Here is a 19,114-nt window from a genome sequence, read left to right on the forward strand (position 1 = left end):
TCTCTGGTCACTCCTTCCAGGTTGCCTGGGCTGGTACGGCATCGACACCTCGGCCCCTTGCCACAGCAGGTAGGTAAGTAGCGCCAGTAGCACACCTAATGTTTGTGCACAAATGAAACTGAAGAGTAAAATGTGAAATGGGGAAATATAGGGGCTGAAATGGTAAATGGTGGGCCCGCTTCTTTTTTTCTCTTTACACTCGTTCCCTTGGCCCTGTGATCACTGCACATGGGCTATCCTACCACTGCTATGCGGACGATACCCAACTCTTCATCTCGTTCCCACCATCTGATACACAGGTTTCAGCCCGAATCTCTGCTTGCCTGAGTGACATCCAGAGCTGGATGGACAACCACCATCTAAAGCTCAACCCAGGTAAGACTGAAATGATATTCATCCCTGCTAATACCTCTCCCCATCTGGATCTCTCCATGTTCCCAGAACATTGCAGCGGTGACCCAGTCATGCAGGTTCTTCTTATACAACATACGGAGAATCCACCCCTTTCTCACCCCCTACTCAACCCAGCTCTTGGTCCAAGCGATGGTTCTGTCCCGCCTGGACTATTGCAATTCCCTCTTGGCTGGCCTCCCAGCGTCCGCCATCAGACCCCTCCAACTTATCCAGAATGTAGCAGCTCGTCTGGTCTTCAACCTTCCCAAATACTCACACGTCACCCCCCTGCTTACTTCCCTCCACTGGCTGCCTGTCATGGCTCGCATCAAATTCAAAACATTGGTGCAAGCCTCCAACTTACCTACAAAAAATCATCAGACCCTACACCCCTGCCAGACCTCTTCGTTCAGCCTCCACAGGCCGCTTGGCACCCCCCCCTCTCCGAAACTCCACCTCACGCTCACGACTACTGTCTGTTCTGGCTCCACGGTGGTGGAACGAACTCCCCGTTGAGGTCAGAGCTGTAGAATCTCTCCCCACCTTCAAGCGCAAACTGAAGACGTACCTCTTCAAGCAGCACCTCTCCCCGTCCCTCCCTACCTCCCTGTGAACCTTAATTGTTGTCTTTGTGATTTACTTTGCGTATCTGTATTTTTAGTTGGCCAGGTAAGCAGTGTTTGGATAGTTAAGTTTGGTCACTTTTGCTTTGTTGTTTGTTTATTTGTTCGTTTAAAAAAAAAAAAAAATTTTAAATAGGCCCTGGTCCTTATCTTTGTTGTACAGGTAGCAGTGAAATTGTACTTATCCCTGGTTATGGGTATGCACTTTGTTGTATGTCGCTCTGGATAAGAGCGTCTGCCAAATGCCATTAATGTAATGTAATGTAATGTAATGGAAAGGGGAGGCTGTCTCCAGTTTGCCTTCATACAGTCAGGTCCATAAATATTGGGACATCGACACAATTCTCATCTTTTTGGCTCTATACACCACCACAATGGATTTGAAATGAAACAAACTTTCAGCTTTAATTTGAGGGTATTTACATCCACATCAGGTGAACGGTGTAGGAATTACAACAGTTTCTATATGTGCCTCCCACCTTTTAAGGGACCAAAAGTAATGGGACTAACAATCTTAAATCAAACTTTCACTTTTTAATACTTGGTTGCAAATCCTTTGCAGTCAATTACAGCCTGAAGTCTGGAACGCATAGACATCACCAGACGCTGGGTTTTATCCATGGTGATGCTCTGCCAGGCCTCTACTGCAACTGTCTTCAGTTCCTGCTTGTTCTTGGGGCATTTTCCCTTCAGTTTTGTCTTCAGCAAGTGAAATGCATGTTCAATCAGATTCAGGTCAGGTGATTGACTTGGCCATTGTATAACATTATACAATTATACTGAAGCAATATATATATACAATCCCCAAAAGTATTAAAACAGCAAGGCCAATTCCTGTGGTAATACACAGGAATAGATAAACATTAGCTAGGACTGTTCTCAACATGAATTAACTGAAAATTGATTTACTGTCAGAAGTCTACGGGTGCAATATGCCATGATACATTAAGTGTAAATTTGCATCCTCCTTAGAACAACAAGGAGGGAATCCAAGCATTCCCTGTCTAACAGTGAGTGTCAGTAAGTGAAACCAAACAGATCAAGTATAACAATTTATTTTACCAGGTAGGTCACTTAGTTATTCACAATTCAGTAAATATAAATACAAGTATTACAAGAGAAACCGTAATCTTAAAATTACCTGGCAAATAAGGTTACATGCACTATGTGCATGGGAGTCTGACAACATTCTCCCAGATTGCTTGGTTTGCTCTCCTTAAAAGCACAAACCAGGCCTTTAATCCGATCATAAAAATGGGTCAACAATGAACCATTTTGCATTCATAACCATTTGGGATTTAGAGCCAGGCCTCCCCAGGTGGTGGGATTTGGTCAGAGGGGTCAAAGCAAATTGCTTTCACTGGGACAGATTTCCACACAGTTTTGCCTAGGTTCCTGGAGGGCTATGATGTCTTAGGTATACTGTTGTGGAAATTACACCAGTCGCACTGAAACAATCAGAATAATACCAAACATTAATATGTTCTGATCTGGGATTGTCATGAAACATATATATATACCTATTATACACTGTCATATACACAATTTCAGTGCTATATACAAACCTTTTCCTGAAAGGAATCTGTGGTGACATTGGCTCAGGCAATAAGAGCAGTTGTCTGGCAGTCGGAGGGTTGCTGGTTCGATCCCCCGGCCAGGGTGTGTTGAAGTGTCCCTGAGCAAGACACCCAAATTCTCCTGATGGTTGGTACCTTAAATAACCTTGCTATTTAATTCACACATAAGCTAAGTTAATCATGTGCAGAAATCCTATCAATTGCCTGTCACTACATTGGAAAAAATAGGTCATATTGGCCTAATTAGCCTACAGTATGTTTGGGCATGTATCACTAACAAATAACATTACACATTTAAATTACATATCATGAGTGCATCATGTCTAATGACATGGAAAGACAAAAACGAATGGTAGATTATGTGTTTTATGCAGGGGTGCACAATTCTGGTCAGCTGGTTTTTGTTACTGTACTGCACTGCAAGCTAATCGGTAAAGCCCAGAAACAACAGTGTTGCAAGCTTGTCCCTGAAGCTTATAGACAAAATTTTTGTAAGCATACCAAAACTCATAATCAAACATTTGTTGAGTTCGCTCGTGAGAAGTCTGTCCTGTTTGATAAGTGGTGTTCAGCTTATGACACTACAACTTTTGAACAGCTGAAACTGTTTGTTGTTACTTGAAAAGTTTAAGAACTGTGCTCTGGAGAAAATAGTTGTACATTTAAATGAGCGAAAGGTTTCCTCATTAAGTCAGGCAGCTGTGGTGGCTGAAAAGTTTGTATTGACTCTTAAAAGCGTTTTCTCACTGCTTGTCTCTGTACAAGATGCAGCAGTGGCAACAAAACCCTTCGGCGTTTCAAACGAGAGATTCAATTGTGAATGTTTTTATTGTCATGAAATCAGACACTAGATTGCTGTATATCCAGCTTTAAGACGTAAAAACCAAGTCTCAAACTGTTATTAGAAGTATTGGAACGATTAATGCTATCAATTTGGATAGAAATTAAATGTTTTCTGTGGACTGTGCATTTGCACCATTTAAGTGTTCCCCCTACCCGAGATCAAAACTAATCTCGTTCAGACATTTCCATCAGTTTGCTCTACACGTGCGGTGATGCTTGCACAGACTAGGAAATGTCAAGATGTTTTCTCGCCTGATGATCCAGTGGCTGAATGTATTGCGGTGCGTTCTGTCTGTTGGCAAAGATCCTGCAGTCTGTGATACTGGCATGCTCTCGTAAGGGTGGGGGTGTAATGACCACTGTTGTAAGCATTTGTATTTGTAGTTGTGCATCTTTGCTGGATGCAGAAGTATCTTAGATTTACTTCTGGTTTGCCAAAGATTGGTAATTTCCGCTTCCTTCATTAAAGGCCACCACTCCTACTGCTCTGGGCAGGCTAGCTCTGTGTTTGGGACTTTGGATTATTGATTGCGTCTTTGACTTGGGTATGACCTTACGACACTCGCCTAGCCCTTTTACTTTCTTTGCTGTTTGGATCTTGTGTATGACCATTGCCTCATTTGTTTTCCACTCTGACTCTCGCCTAGCTCATTTTGATTTGTTTGCTGATTGGATTTCGACCCTTGCATTCCTTATAACTCTGATTCCTGGCCAGCCCTTTTTGATCTGTTCACCCCAGTGCCTCACTCGTGCTCGACCCTGTTCGCCCACCCTGACTGTACTCTTCTCGCTGTATAGTGGCTCCGGTAAATGTAAATTGTTTCCAGCTGGATTGCATCCTTCCAACGGGACACTGTTAATTTGCTTTCCGATCTTCATTGGGGGTTGGCTACACGCCACTTCAAGCCCAGTAAGCTTTCGAAGACTAGCTGTGGTTTATTTTGATTAGTTTAGGCTGACTGGACTGAAGTTACTCGTCGGTCTGCAGAGTTTGTTTTCGTCCCCATTCTACACTCCATCTCCCAATCATTTACCCTGTCATGGCCTGACCCTAGACTGGGTCGTAACACATACCCACAGATGGCCGACTTAGTTAATCTTAGCCTCTGATGGAAGACTGGCAATGTCAGATATTTCGGGTCAAAATCCTGCAATGTGGCAGCTGCCATGACCACAGATAATGAACGTCCAATATGGAGCATCACAATACATGACTGACTGTAAACGGTACATGTTGCATTCTAACCACAATAAAAACATTGTTTTAACATTAATTAGGCCAGGTATGTGTCTACTGTGTGTCATGATACTCAGACTGCTCTGCCTCCTTCCCACAAATCGAGCCCCACCTGCCACACATCACTGGTGTTGGTGTCCTTCTTTCAGTGCAGCCACTGGGCATGATCCGAATAGAGAACAAAGTGTATCCCCAGGAGGTAATACCGGAAAGTACAGGCATTCTTTCTCAATGGTACTGTACTGACTCTCCCTGGGGCTGAGCTTACGGCTGATGTAGAGTACCAGCCGCTCCTCACCCCCCACCTCTTGGGACAACACCGCTACCAGTACTCTATCTGAGGCATTGGTCTGCAGGAGGAAAGGTTTAGAGAAATGAGGGCTAATCAACAGAGGACCGCCACACAAGCATGTTTTAATTCTCTGAAATGCCACCTGGCAGTGCTCCGTCCACTGGAACGGATCTGAGGCTCCCTTTCAAGTGAAATCAGTCAAGGGGCTAGCAAGACTATAAAAATCCAGAATGAACCAGCAAAAGTAGTTCGCTAGCCCAAGGAATGATCTCACTTGTTTTTTTGAGGTGGAGACTGACCAAAATGGTTGCGGTTTTGTCGACCAGGGAACTGACCTGTCCCCGTCCCAAGAGGTACCCTAATTCCCTCCACCCAATTGCACACTGCATCTTTCGGTAATCCATGCAGAATGAAACACCCATAGCCAAATTCTTCCTGAGCTACTTTTTTTCTTGTGCTCAGGTGATCGGTACAGGTGACTTCTAACTACAGTGCCTGGAAGGGTGTGTATGTGGTGCTCTATAGGCTTTGTTTTGTTCTTTTTTTCTTTTGTTACTTTTTTAGCATTATACGCATCGCTTCTATCCTATGAATATAGCTACTATTCAACATCATCGCGGCAGGAAAAACTTAATTTACTCGAGGGAACAACTGCTTTCACTGAGGACAACAGGACACGCCGGTACAGTCCATCATATACCGGAGGAAGTAAAGCGGCTACATTACTGAGGAAGCAGAGCTGGAGCCAAGATCAAGGCTAGGCACATGGAGAGGAGGTGGAGGTTCAAGCCGTCCATTCCTTCATTTGTGATGGGGAACGTAAACTTACTGGCAAACAAGACTGACGAACTGGCTGCCCTGGTGAAGAATGTTAAGTTGTACAAGGAATGTAGCTTGATGTGCTTCACAGAGACCTGGCTTACTAGCAACATTCCGGACACTAACGTGGAGCTAGCTGGCTTTACACACATGAGAGCGGACAGGGACTCAAAACAAAGTGGCAAACGTAAAGGCGGGGGGCTTGCACTTTTCATCAACATCAAATGGTATAACCCAGGACATGTAACGGTGAAGGAGACTGTCTGCTGCCCAGACATTGAACTGTTAGCGGTGAGTCTACATCTGTACTACATGCCTCGGGAGTTTTCACATCCCATCATAGTCTGTGTTTACATTCCACCACGAGCCGTGGCTGATACTGCGTGTGACGCCATCCACTCAACTATCGCGAGGCTTCAGTCTCAGCACCCTGATGCCTTTATTGCAATCACTGGAGACTTCAATCATGTAACACTGGACTCAACACTCTCTGCCTTTCATCAGTTTTGTAAAATGCCCAACACGAAAGAACAGGACAATTGACCTCTTGTATGCTAATGTCAAGGATGCATACACTGCCACCCCACTTCCACCGCTAGGGAGATCAGATCATAACCTGGTCTTCCTTCAACCACAGTACACTCCACTAGTCCGCAGACAGCCAACCACCATGCGTTGCTTCAGGAAATGGTCTTCCGAAGCAGAGGAGACTCTGAGGGACTGCTTTGAGTCGACGGACTGGAGTGTGTTACAGGATTCATATGGTGAAGATTTGGAGGGGGTCACAAACTGCACCACTGACTACCTGAATTTCTGTATGGACATTGTTGTTCCCACTAGAACTGTACGTTGCTTTCCAAACAACAAGCCTTGGATTACCAGCGATGTCAAAGGCCTCCTCAATAGAAAGAAGAGGGCTTTCAAAGAGGGGGACCAGACAGAGCCGAAGAGCGTACAGGGGGAACTTAAGGTCAGGCTGAAAGAGGCAAAGGAGGAATACAGAAAGAAGGTGGAACAGAAGTTGCAGGAGAACAGCATGAAGGAAGTCTGGGATGGCATGAAAACCATCACAGGCTGCAGGAGGAGCAACAGTACAGTGGATGGGGATTTGGATAGAGCCAACAAACTCAACCATTTTTACAACCGTTTTGACTGCTCTGATGTCGTGTCTAGGAAACGACAGAGTCCAAATCTTCAATTTGTCGAAAAACATCTTCGTGAGGGAAAAGACGACACCAGGCAGCAAGATCTTCAGGAAAATCAGACTTTATTAGCACACGTGCATAAAGCCGGATCAGCTCTCCAGAACTGAACCCCGACTGGCATTTGTACACCCATTTTATACACAGTTACTCCACCTACAACTCCTCCTCAAACCTCATTCTGGCAAATCACCCACACTTTTCTTATCGTAACTCCTCCCAACGCTCCTCCCACAACGTCATTGTGGCAAATTGCCAACGGTCCTTATGCTCTGCCAACTCTGTACAAAGTTCAGGGTATTCTGCCAACTACGTGTCCTCACTTCACCCCGTTTGAAACTATACAGGGTACATATCATACTTTAATACAGATATATTGATAAACTTTTAGCACACATCGTCGAGAGTTTTGGAGGAACCAGCCTGTTCACTAAGGCGGAGTCTAATTTTGACTTGTGATTGGTTATCATGCTTTTAGGAGGGAGATCTTTCATTCTGTGAATTTTCCCCTACACTCTGCTACTATCTCCTGTTCACCACATGCCCCCTCCCCCTCACTCTCACCTCCACAATCAACTGCTGATGTACCCCTCCCCCAGGCTGAAGTGGCCACAGAAAGCATGGCTCCGTGCACTACAGGTAACCATGCTCCCACACCCCCACTATCACCTCCTCAGCCAGCTACTGATGTACCCCTCCCCCATGCTGCCGCCACAGACAGTGTGACTTCACCTTCCCCACTGCTCACAGATGCAACCCCTCACCGGACACACAGCGACAGGACCACCCTACCTCCCATCATCACAGCGTATCAGGTCAGTGGAGGGCTAAGGAGACTCCGCTCCTGGAAAGCAGCCGGCCCAGACCGAGTATGTCCGAGACTGCTCAAAGCCTGTGCTGTGGAACTGGGGCAGCCTCTGCAGCATGTCTTCAAGGTACCAGCAATGTGGAAGACATCATGTCTCATCCCAGTCCCAAAGAAACCATACCCCAGCCAGCTCAACGACAGGCCAGGCCAGTCGCTCTAACATCACACATGATGAAGACCATGGAGCGACTGTTACTCAACATCCTCAGACCCCAGGTCCGCCACGCACTCGACCTGCTCCAGTTTGCATACCAGAAGAAGGTGGGAGTGGAAGATGCCATCATCTACCTGCTGCACAGGACCCACTCTCATCTGGACAAGGGGAAAGGTGCTGTGAGAATCATGTTCTTTGACTTCTCCAGCATCTTCAACACCATCCAGCCTGCCAGACTGAGAGACAAGCTTGTGCAGATGGGGGTAGACACTCAACTGGTATCCTGGATTACAGACTACCTGACGGAGAGACCACAGTTCGTCAGGCTGAAGGACTGTTTCTCAGAGCAGGTGGTCAGCAGCACCGGAGCGCCACAGGGGACTGTGCTTTCACCAGTCCTGTTCACCCTGTATACGTCTGACTTCAGGTACAAGTCAGAGTTTTCAGACAACACTGCAATAGTGGGGTGTATCTGGTGGATGACTTTGTGCAGTGGTGCAATCTCAACTATATGCAGCTGAACATTTCCAAAACCAAGGAGATGATGGTGGATTTCAGGAGGACTAAGCCACCTATGCTGCCAGTCTCCATTAAAGGGGTCAATGTGGAGGTGGTCAGCACATACAAATACCTAAGGGTACACCTGGACAATAAACTGGACTGGTCAGACAACACTGATGCACTCTACAGGAAAGGGCAGTGTCGGCTCTACTTCCTCAGGAGGCTGTGGTCTTTCAATGTCTGCAGTAAGCTCCTCTGGATGTTTTACCAGTCTGTCATCGCCAGTGTCCTTTCTTATGCTGTTGTGTGCTGGGGAGGCAGCATTAAGAAGAGGAACGCTGGGCGACTGGAAAGGCTGGTAAGGAAAGCTGGCTCTGTAGTTGGAATGGAGCTGGAGTGCTTAATATCAACAGCAGAGAAAAGGACACTGAACAGGATGCTGGCAATCCTGAACAATAACCGCCACCCACTATATAACACACTTAACAGACAGAAGAGCATCTTCAGCAGCAGACTCCTGTCTCTGACATGCTCAAAAGACAGGTTAAGAAGGTCCTTTGTTCCATGGGCCATTCAGTTACACAACATCACACAAAACGCGGGGAGAGATTTTGACTTTTCAGTATGAGTCTCTTTCTGCTCCTTCCACGACATCACCTTTGTCTACCATCCTCTATCCATTATCTGTCTGACTGTCCTAACAGGCTATATTAGCCCTCTACACAATCTGGACTGTAATCCTCACTTTTACCCCTGTTGACTTTTCTACATGCTGTACCTTTATAATTTTATTTGACCTTCTTTTATGCTTAAATTATATTATTATTCTTTGTTAAGCAATTATTTTATGTTCACACTCATTGTATGCCCATAGTCATACTTAACAACAAGCACAACTTGCACTGAGTAAATCCCTGCACTGTTTACTGTCTACTTTGTACTTTTGCATTACCACCATTGCACACAATCTACCATAGCACCTTATCATGGTCAACAGGGCCAGTCCCTACTAGGCCTTTGTAATCACTTCACATGCTCTTTACTTCTTACTTTTCTGTGAGTGATTTTGATCTTTATGTGTGTGAGATATGTGTGTATATGTGTGTATGTATAAGCTACTGGATGCCTAAAATTTCCCTCGGGATGAATAAAGTATCTATCTATCTATCTATCTATCTATCTATCTATCTAGGGGTGAGAATATGCCAGCTAAATCTTGTTGCAATTGCGCTTCGTCTGCCTGCTGTCAGATGGCTGTCAAGTCTACCTCTCTCCACACTTTTAACAAATTGAGATGGTAGATCTGATGTGCACCTCCCCTATCTGAACAAATAACCTCATAATGTATACTCCCTAATCACTGTGTAACTTCAAAAGGTCCTTGCCACTTGGCAAGTAATTTGGACACTGAAAATGTGAGTAATATCAGGACTTTGTTTCCCGATTTGAATATTTGCAATTGTGCTCCTCTGTCTTCTCTGACTTTCTTGAGCCTGGAGCGAATGTTTGCGTGCAATTTGACCGAGTGAGTGCAGCTTTGCTCGCAGGTCCAATACATACAGAATTAAATTTTTAGTTTGGCTAGGACTCTTCTCCCAAGTTTCCTTTAACAGGTCCAAAATGACACAAAGCTTTCGCCCGTACAGTAATTCAAATGAGGAAAACCCTGTGGAGGCTTGGGGAACCTCTTGCATGGCAAAAAACTTACAAATGATTGTCTCCAGAGTCTTATTGAACAGCTCCACCAGCCAGTCTGTTTGGGGTGGGAGATGCTGGTTCTAACAGACTTGACGTCAAACAATTTGGAAAGCTCCTTTAGTGACCGTGACATAAACGATGTACCTTGATCGGTGAGAATATCTTTTGGGATTCCTACCCAGAAGAAAAATGACCACGTCTGGATACCGGTTCACATAGTCTACTATGACTAATACAAAGCGATATCCTTTTGTGCTCCGCTCTAATGGTCTGATGAGGTCCATTCCAATTCCTTCGAAGGGAACCTCTATTAAGGGTAATGGGTGCAAAGGTGCTTTTGGAATGGCTGCAGGATTTACTTCTTGACACTTGGGGCATGCTCTACACCACCGACTGACAGACGTTTTCCCTTATACCGGGCCAATTAAATCAGAACATTATTCAGTTCAGTGTTCTATCCTGTCCCAAATGACCGGAAGTTGTATGCTTTCGTCCCTGTGTCTTCTCTGAGGGAGAGGTGATTCTCTGCTAGTTAAATGGCCGCCCCCAGGGAGGATGGCCGGTGGCACCAGAGCCAGTCAGAGGTCCCTTTCAGGAGCCCCATCATGAACTGCTTCAGTGCTACCTGCTCCAAGATTTCGTCAAGGTTGTGGCTCTTGGGCAGTAGCCAGCTCTGGCAGGAGCTGCTGGGCGTAGGCAAAGGGCCAACTGACTGCTGTGTACAGTTCCTGAAAGTCTCTTTCAGTGGCCCTCCGACTTCAGTCCCACGTGTTCCCCGATAGTTGCCAGAAGGGTGGTGTAGTCAGCCAGGGCCCCAGCCAGTATGTTCTGGACTGCCAGTTGTACCTCCCCCGACAACAACGGTAGGAGGTGTAACGTCCACTCCTCCACTGGCCAGTTGCAGGCCCTGCCCGTCCGCTCGAACAGTTCAAGGAATGCTTCCGGGTCGTCTTCTTCAGCCTGATGTGGGCCAGGGGTGGGGTTAGGGTGGGACCCGCTGTTCTTTCTCTCAGCAGCTCCATTAGTACAGCTCGATACGCAGCCTGCGTTGCCGCAATAGCCACCTGGTGTTGATTGTCCTGCCGACTGTGGAGGGCTTGATTCTGGGACTGGAGAAGGTCTCTTCTGTCCCGGGTTTCAGCACCAAATTGTCACATGTTGCAACACACCCCTGGGTGGACAGAAGAGATTGAGACAGGGTGGTAGCGAAAGACCGGATTTCATCTGCATTTTATTCAGTCTCCGGGGAGCGGGGAAGGGAGAGAGAGTGCGAATGCAAACTATAAATAAGCAATGAGTTCTTCGCATGTCACCCTTCTGGGATCAGGGACAATAAATAAAATAAAATAATAACAACAAACAAAACCAAATTGTAGCTTTTGCTCTACAGCTTCCGTTCTGTTGTTTGTCAGGTTTTTGGCTTTCCGCACCGGCTATCCTGTACAACCGCTCAGTCATCCGTAGTTCCCCGGACTCAGACATCTACTGTGGGAAAGAGCACACATTTAACAGCCTGGACTAATGTCTGCTTAACCAGTAGGTGTGGTCCTCGAATCGCCCTGCCTCCTTCCCGCAAACTGAGCCCCACCTGCCACATTGTTACTGTAACATAATGAGATGATTAACTTCCGTGGAAATAGTTCTTATTGAGTCTAGTCTTTGTGTTTTCACTTGTACGGTTAAACTGTTAATGTGTTCAGAATGAGAACAACTTGCGATGGTTTGTGATTCTTTGTTTGTCGGGTTATTTAAATACATCTGTTTTGTTGCCTAATATTAGATCTGTTGGTGATAGTTGTATGCTTTTAATTAAGACCATTTTTCACACTGCACACGGTTTAAGGAGAGCATTCGCTATTTGAGTTGCAGACTTTCTGTTTCTCTTATCTTTTGTATTGCTTCCCTCGAGTTGAAATGTATTTATCCTTTTGTATATATTACAATATCCTCTATATCTGCCCTACAAGGCCTCTCGCCTTCAAGGGTAATTTTAATTAATTGATCTTTTTTCTCTTTGTCCAAGAAATGAATCCATTACATAAATAATAATGCCTGTAATTCAGGGTCAGATCACACAATATGGATGTAAATACTAAAATCAAAGCAGTTTGCACTGTAACCTCATATTCATTGTTTAATTTCAAATTCAATGTGTACAGGGTACAGAGACAAAACACACTGTGCCCTGGATGAAGACTGCCCCCCTCCCAAATCAGAGCAGTTTACGTAAGTTCAATTTGAGATTTATATATTACCTCTTCTTGTGAGTGCACCCATTAATAGCCCTTGTCCTTAAACATTTCTTGCACCCTTTTGGCCTAAAATAGAATATAAATTAAATCATGAATTCTCCAAAAAGCCTACAGTACTTCAGGGATTTGCATGCAGCCCCCAAGAAATTAACTAGCCTCTAATATAAACTATGTATAGATATGATCATATCCATGTCAAAGTGGGATTTTATAGATAACCACTTCGTCATTGCTTTTTGCGTAAGCCACTCTCTAAGATAGTTTAATATAAGACAATTTTATCAACAAGGCCCCTGGACTAGGTTACTTTTTAACCTTTTTAAAACATTGTGTAAGGCCCTGTTCCCCAAATCACAGTCACAAAACCACCTTCTCTGTACCTGGGAGTCAGGTATGAAAACAGTCTGGCCATAGCACTGATTATTCAGTCAATTACTAGGAAGGAATTGCATAACTGTAATGCTATGTCCAGACATGCATACTTACCATAATGTTTGTGCATTAAAAAAATTAGCCAATTAAAAATATGAAATAATAATTCCGCTTTTTCTTCTAATCCGCAGTCCAATATGCTCCTGTCACAGACCTAAGAGGTTCTGTTAAGCCAGTGATACTCAAATCAGGCCCTGAAGACCAGTAGTACTGCAGATATCCTGCATCTGGTGATACCTATCACAGGCTTCAGTCATCAAATGCAAAGGATCGGCAACCAAGTACTAAATATGTCAACTATGTCAGATTATGTTAATTTGTTCAATTACTTGTGGTCCCCTAAAACAGGGTAATATGTTTAAAACGACTTGTACATCCAATGTTATGGATGTGATGCTTTGACTTGTGGAAGAACCTATGCACTTGTAAATCGCTTTGGATTAAAAGCGTCTGCCAAATGAAAACAATGCTGGACAATTCAATGTTGAGCAGATTGACCACATGTATTGTGCACACTCTACACTAGATGGCAGCAGAAAACTGTAAATAAAAGTGCTCGAGTGAATACCTTGATTATTTTGGCGACATAAAAAATAAGAACGAGATAAGGCACACATTTTCCTTAAATATCACATTTAATTTGTTTTTTTCACCGTACTTCAAATCTACATATTTTAGAAAGACACCAGCAACAGCAAAATGAATCCAAGGAGTCGTCATTGTTTGCTGTAAAGTGTGGAAAGCAGGACTTCTCTATTTGACAAAATGTACTTAATTACCATTACCTCTGAATATAAACTTCAAATATAAAAATCTTGGAAAGCACTAGTACCAGTTAAGATTCCATCCAAAGGACTTTGCAGAATTCAAGTTAGTTTCACTCAAAACACCATTTTATTTTGGTCTGGTTTTGGTAACTTTATTCAAACGTTACTGCATTTTTGCACTTGTACTCTTGTACAAATTCAGAATTGGTAAAAGTAAATATGCCACAATCTCCACACAGCCACTTTAATCATCAGGTCCCACAGGTTAGAGGGTCATGTATCCCAAAACACAGGTAAGGATTTATGTTAACGTCTAACAGTCCAAAAACCATTTACAAAGGATTTTACTGTAAATACAGAGATTTGTTTTTTCAATCTTATGTTGTCCATACAGGTGAAAAAACTGCTTTTTTGTTTTAAATATAAAAGCTTAAGGGACATTCAAGTTTTACATCTCCACTTTAAAATGAAAAACACGTGGAGGAAAATAACCAAGTCATTAAGCTCAAGAGGTAGAGACCAATAATGTCAACCCATTATATACATATAGACACAATAATTCAGTGGGGGTTTTTTTCTAGAGCCGGAGAATTAAACAAATTAAACAATAATAATGCAATAATAAAGCAAAACAAATATAAAAAGAAATAATTTTTCAGTACTCATTTCCACATCTCAGGAGAACACACAAATACAATTAACATGATTGGTTATGCATTTCCATTTCTGCTTTTTTCTTCTCTCAATAACTTCTTATTTACACTTTCCAGTGCAGGATATTGAATAAATGAAAGAGAAATGGACTGACATTTCGACATATGAAAGGTGAAGGACAAAGTCACTATACAGTTGTACAGAGGTACATAATCGTCACACCAGAAAGGTTTTGAACATTTACGCTGAAGAACAGCAACATGCTCACACATCTGTAGATCACAGCAACATTTTTTAAAAGTTGTTGCAATTGTCTTTGTATACAAGTGTATATTGACTTCTGCTTAATCCCATAAATGCTTCTTAAAAATAAGATTAAATTCACAGCTCTAAAATTGTACAGGCTAATTAACCTTCTATACAGCAGTACTTGAGTTTTCATCGACTTCTGCCACCCCTTCCCTGTAAACTCATCCATTATTAATGTATTTACATAATATTTCATAGGCCATGAGAATGCATTTCATGAAGTTTGAAAAGAACAACAATATTAAAAATACACTGAGTAATTAAGTTCTGAGGGTGTTTCTGAGCAGTTGCAAGCAGAGTAATGGATGTATGTACATAAACGTGAACGTATCGGTCCACGGTCACACAGAGAACAAAAGCAGATGTTACTCCTCTATATAAACGAAGTCTCTCACCCAGAATACACCCAGAATACTGGCAGCATTGTACCCCAACTCCACCCCACCCTGCAGAACAGCACACTGCAGTGGCTCACTTCTGCTTGGTGGGACACAGAAGCAACAATTCGAGCACCAAGAGACACCCCTCTCCAACGGGTGACAGTCGCTGCCAGTCACAGACATCATTGGTCATACATAGAAAACTTTTCAATCCTTCAGTCGAGATCGGGAAAATAATTTACGTACTATGGTCTAGAAATGGTTCACCAACAACCTCTGCTATCTTCAGCAGGTTCTTCCTTTTGAAATTATTTTGGTTTGACTTGCGGTGCCGCTTTTGCATCCTTCTACGACCAGATTTGCGTTTACATACAGATAAGGGGCCCTTGGACTGCTAAAGAGTTGCTTGATGCTACAGAAGGGTGGAACAGTAAACAATTAAAAAAATAAATAAAACCACATGCAGGACTAGGGGTGACCATTTTGTATTAATACACTGCATATGAGTAGAGCTGATAGTGCTGTGGGGACCATGTTCTTTGTTAAGTACAGCTGCAAAAGGGCCTGGAATACAGCCTCAGACTCAGACTGTGTGTTGTACCTACAGGGTTTGAGGAAGGACAGGGAAAAACCACGTTCAAAGCCACTGGACCGGTCTCTGCTGCTCACATGAGGCAGGTGTCTGCACTCAAACCCAACCAGGTCACATGCTGCGTGGCTCCATCTTGTTACCCTCAGCTGTTGCCCCAGACATGCACCGCGCAAGCTGGGAGAGAAGGAACAAAGTGCGACGGAGAAACTAGACTGTACTGTATAACAGTAAACAACATTGAAACGCACCACCGTCCATGGATCATATGCAGGGCCGACAGGGTCACGGAAGGGAACGACGCATCTCTTGGCCAGGCGCGAAGGTGACACGGTCTTCGGACGTGGTCTTCGGACACGGTCTTCTGCCGGCGAGTCACAGGGCCAGTCCTGGCGCTTTCTGGATCTTCGTCGCCCCCTGTGGGTTCGGAGCCTCTCCTTCACATAAATCTGAATGCACAGGCCCCTCGTTACGCCTCACTGGCATCTGCGCGTTAGCGTACGTGTTTACGTGCAGATATGCATCGCACTAATACGCACCCTCAGATTCATGTAAAAGCTCACATACGCATATACCCCCCCACACCCCTCCCTCTCCATCCCTGTCATAAGTGGTTTATTCTTTTATCAACTTCATCAGTAAATATTACAGTACAAACGTGATCGACATTGCTAGTTCTAGACTCCAGTGAAATGCTACGTAGTTCTGCTATGTCTTCAGTAGTCTGCCGTGTGCTAGGGGGTGGGCTTGTGGTGTGTTCAGTTCAGTCTATTCCCACACCAGGGGAGAAGGGGGCATCTCAGATGGCTGGGCTACCGTAGAGCTGAAGCAGGGAAGGGGGAACAGAGAGGAACACAACAATGAGGAAGAGTAACTTTTACACACCTCTTACACACACAGCTCTCTTTTCATCTGCTATGCCTATGATGATACAGCCTGCAGTGCAGATCATAGCTGCATAGTGACATAAGAAGTACTTGCTTGGTAATAATTAAAAAGATGGGCTAGCAACCAAAAAAAAAAAAAAGTTTTATGTTACAATGGAAGGGTGCCGTGGAAACGGCGCAAGTTTCCGCCAAAGCACACCAGGGTTTGGTCGAAGTTGCTGCATTGTTTTGATCTTCAGTGGAAACTTGCATGTGCTTGCATGGACAGTTGACTAGTTCTAGCTTAAATCTGCATTTCTTTGAGCTCTGTTCTGTCCACGAGTACTACGTCAGTATACGTACAAGTTTTTATTATGTAAATTGTTGGCACATTGAAAAGAGCATGAAAGATGACATTATATTATGGTGAACTGTATCCAAAAACTCATCATGAAAATTATTCACATCTCAGCAAAACTATCTGGATGGTTAGATGTTGCTCTGTGTAATATTTCTGGGTGAACTGGGGTGTAGCACAGAACCAGAGGTGTACTGGGGGGTCAACGTACCTGATGAAGCTCTTGAAGGCTGCAGATTGGGGGTTGATGCACAGCGGCACCCGGCTGCCCTTCTGCTGCTCCAGGATGAACTGGTGTATGATCTCTGTGGAGCGTGAACAGCAACAGGAAGGAACGGGTTACTCAGCGCTGACCGCTACTCTGTCACTGAAGCCAGCTGCTTACTGGCCAGCCCAAATGATATTATGACCAGAGGTATGAGGGTGACATTCTCAGATTTTATTGTTATTTTGTTAATGTTATGTACAACCAAATTTGTAATAAAAAAAAATCACATGTGGTAAAAGTGCACATTGTGAGATGTGCCTTTTATTAAAATCTGACAAAGTGCACTTTAACCACGTTTTTTAAAATTTTATTACAAAGCTCAAATTGTGGACTACAGAGGCAACTAAAAAAATGATGGGTATTTGTCCTAAACATTATGGAGGGCACTGTATATAAATATACTCTATACTACTGTAGAGTGCAGTCTAAGAATTTGGACAGTGGTGCAATTTCTGTTGTTTTGGCACTGTACTCCAGCATATTGGATTTGAAATGAAATAATGAATATCATGTTAAAGTGCAGACTGTCACCCTTGTTTTGAGGGTTTTTACATCCATATCAGGTGATGCAGGTTGGAATTACAGCCCTTCTTATATATTGTCCCCAGATTTCAGGGTGCCATAACATTTGGGACAAATGGCTTCACTGGTGTTTCGGATTAGTCAAGTCTGTTCAATTAGTGAAGGTATAAGGAGCTTTCAGTATCTAGTCTTGATTCTTTGATTCTTGATTGCCTTTGGAGTCTGTTATTAGTCTTTGTCAAGATAATTCTGGCTCGATGTCTGTAGCCTTGTTTGTAGCTCCATTGCAGACTACCATGATAGCAATGAGCTAAGAAACCGTGATCAATTCGTAAAGCATCTGCTTTAGTAGTCCACACAAGCCATTTAGCATGTTACTTGTGTTTGTAGTTAGTTATAGCTGCATAGTCATATAAGTTAGTTAGCTAAACATTAGTGGTGATTGAATGAACCAACAATTGCCACTGCTGCTAACACCAGTGGATTTCGGTCTGATATAGCCTGCCTGGAAGGAAGCTTTGCGCAATTCTGTAACATAACCATGCATACTCACAAGCACATGAATTCACTGTCGCTTTTAATTTTCTAGATTTTAAGTCTTGTGAAAGTATGGGAGTCTTTTGGATTTAGGCATGAGGCCCCTGCCCAGGAGAAGAAATACACCGGTAGAATCTCACAAAAATATAGGCAGTAACATTAATACTGTGCAGTGGGACCCATCTATCATGGCCAGCCAGCTGACATATAAAACTGAATTTGGTTAGCTAATAACGTGGCAAATATCTAATGTTACAAAAAGCTGGCCAGCAACTTAGTTGGTTAGCCAACAAGGCTAATCTCTCTCAAACCCAGCTCACCACTGACTGAGTCTCCTCTTGCCCTCCTCCTTCTATTGGACCATGGAGTATATGAGTTTAGTGTATTGAACACATACTTTTCAGATACAGCACAGAAATAAAAAAGGCTCATGCCCAGAGGAGACCTGAGCAATTTTTAGAATAACAAATACAACCAGACAAGCAAAGGTATTGGGCAAAATGAACAAAATTTGTAGTGATAACTGAGCATATTTGTTTTCTAATATTTTCTAATATTTTCCTGCATAGCATGCCTTTTGGAAGAAAGAATGCCCTGGTGAGGCAGTAATGGCAAAGGGACTGGTAGCCCAAGGAAGACCTCTACAGTTGATAACCGAATAATTATCGTCATAATGAAGAAAAACCGCAAACATCTGTCCAGCAGATCAGAAACACTCTTCAGACATGAAGAGCAGATAAGATGCTTCTGTACACTTCAGAATTAATTCTTCTGCTGCTGTCCCATATGTTATATTACTATAGGATACTATAGGATGAAACCAAATACATAAAAATACCCTTTAATAAAAGCTGGGATTCTACACATTAAACACAATTACACATTAATGTTTGCTTACAAATCTAAAAATTGCAGTACAGAGCCAAAACAAGAAAAAAAAATGTTTCTGCCAAACATTATGGAGCTCACTACA

At 43.5% G+C, this 19,114-nt stretch overlaps 1 protein-coding gene across 1 annotated transcript in view; it reads right to left on the reverse strand.

Annotated features, from left to right (window-relative positions):
* Positions 1 to 13,507: 13,507 nt before the first annotated feature.
* Positions 13,508 to 19,114, reverse strand: part of LOC133133805 (serine/threonine-protein kinase NLK-like) — a 64,340-nt gene continuing 58,733 nt past the window's right edge. Inside the window, exons 10-11 of the mRNA XM_061250032.1 lie at positions 17,026 to 17,119; positions 13,508 to 16,413 (exon numbers count right to left, since the gene is read on the reverse strand). Coding sequence (XP_061106016.1) covers positions 16,359 to 16,413; positions 17,026 to 17,119 — 149 coding nt within the window. The 3' untranslated portion in view covers positions 13,508 to 16,358. The remainder of the gene's footprint in view (positions 16,414 to 17,025; positions 17,120 to 19,114) is intronic.

The sequence above is a fragment of the Conger conger genome, chromosome 7, assembly GCF_963514075.1.
Source record: "Conger conger chromosome 7, fConCon1.1, whole genome shotgun sequence".
In the NCBI taxonomy this organism is placed as follows: Eukaryota; Metazoa; Chordata; class Actinopteri; order Anguilliformes; family Congridae; genus Conger; species Conger conger.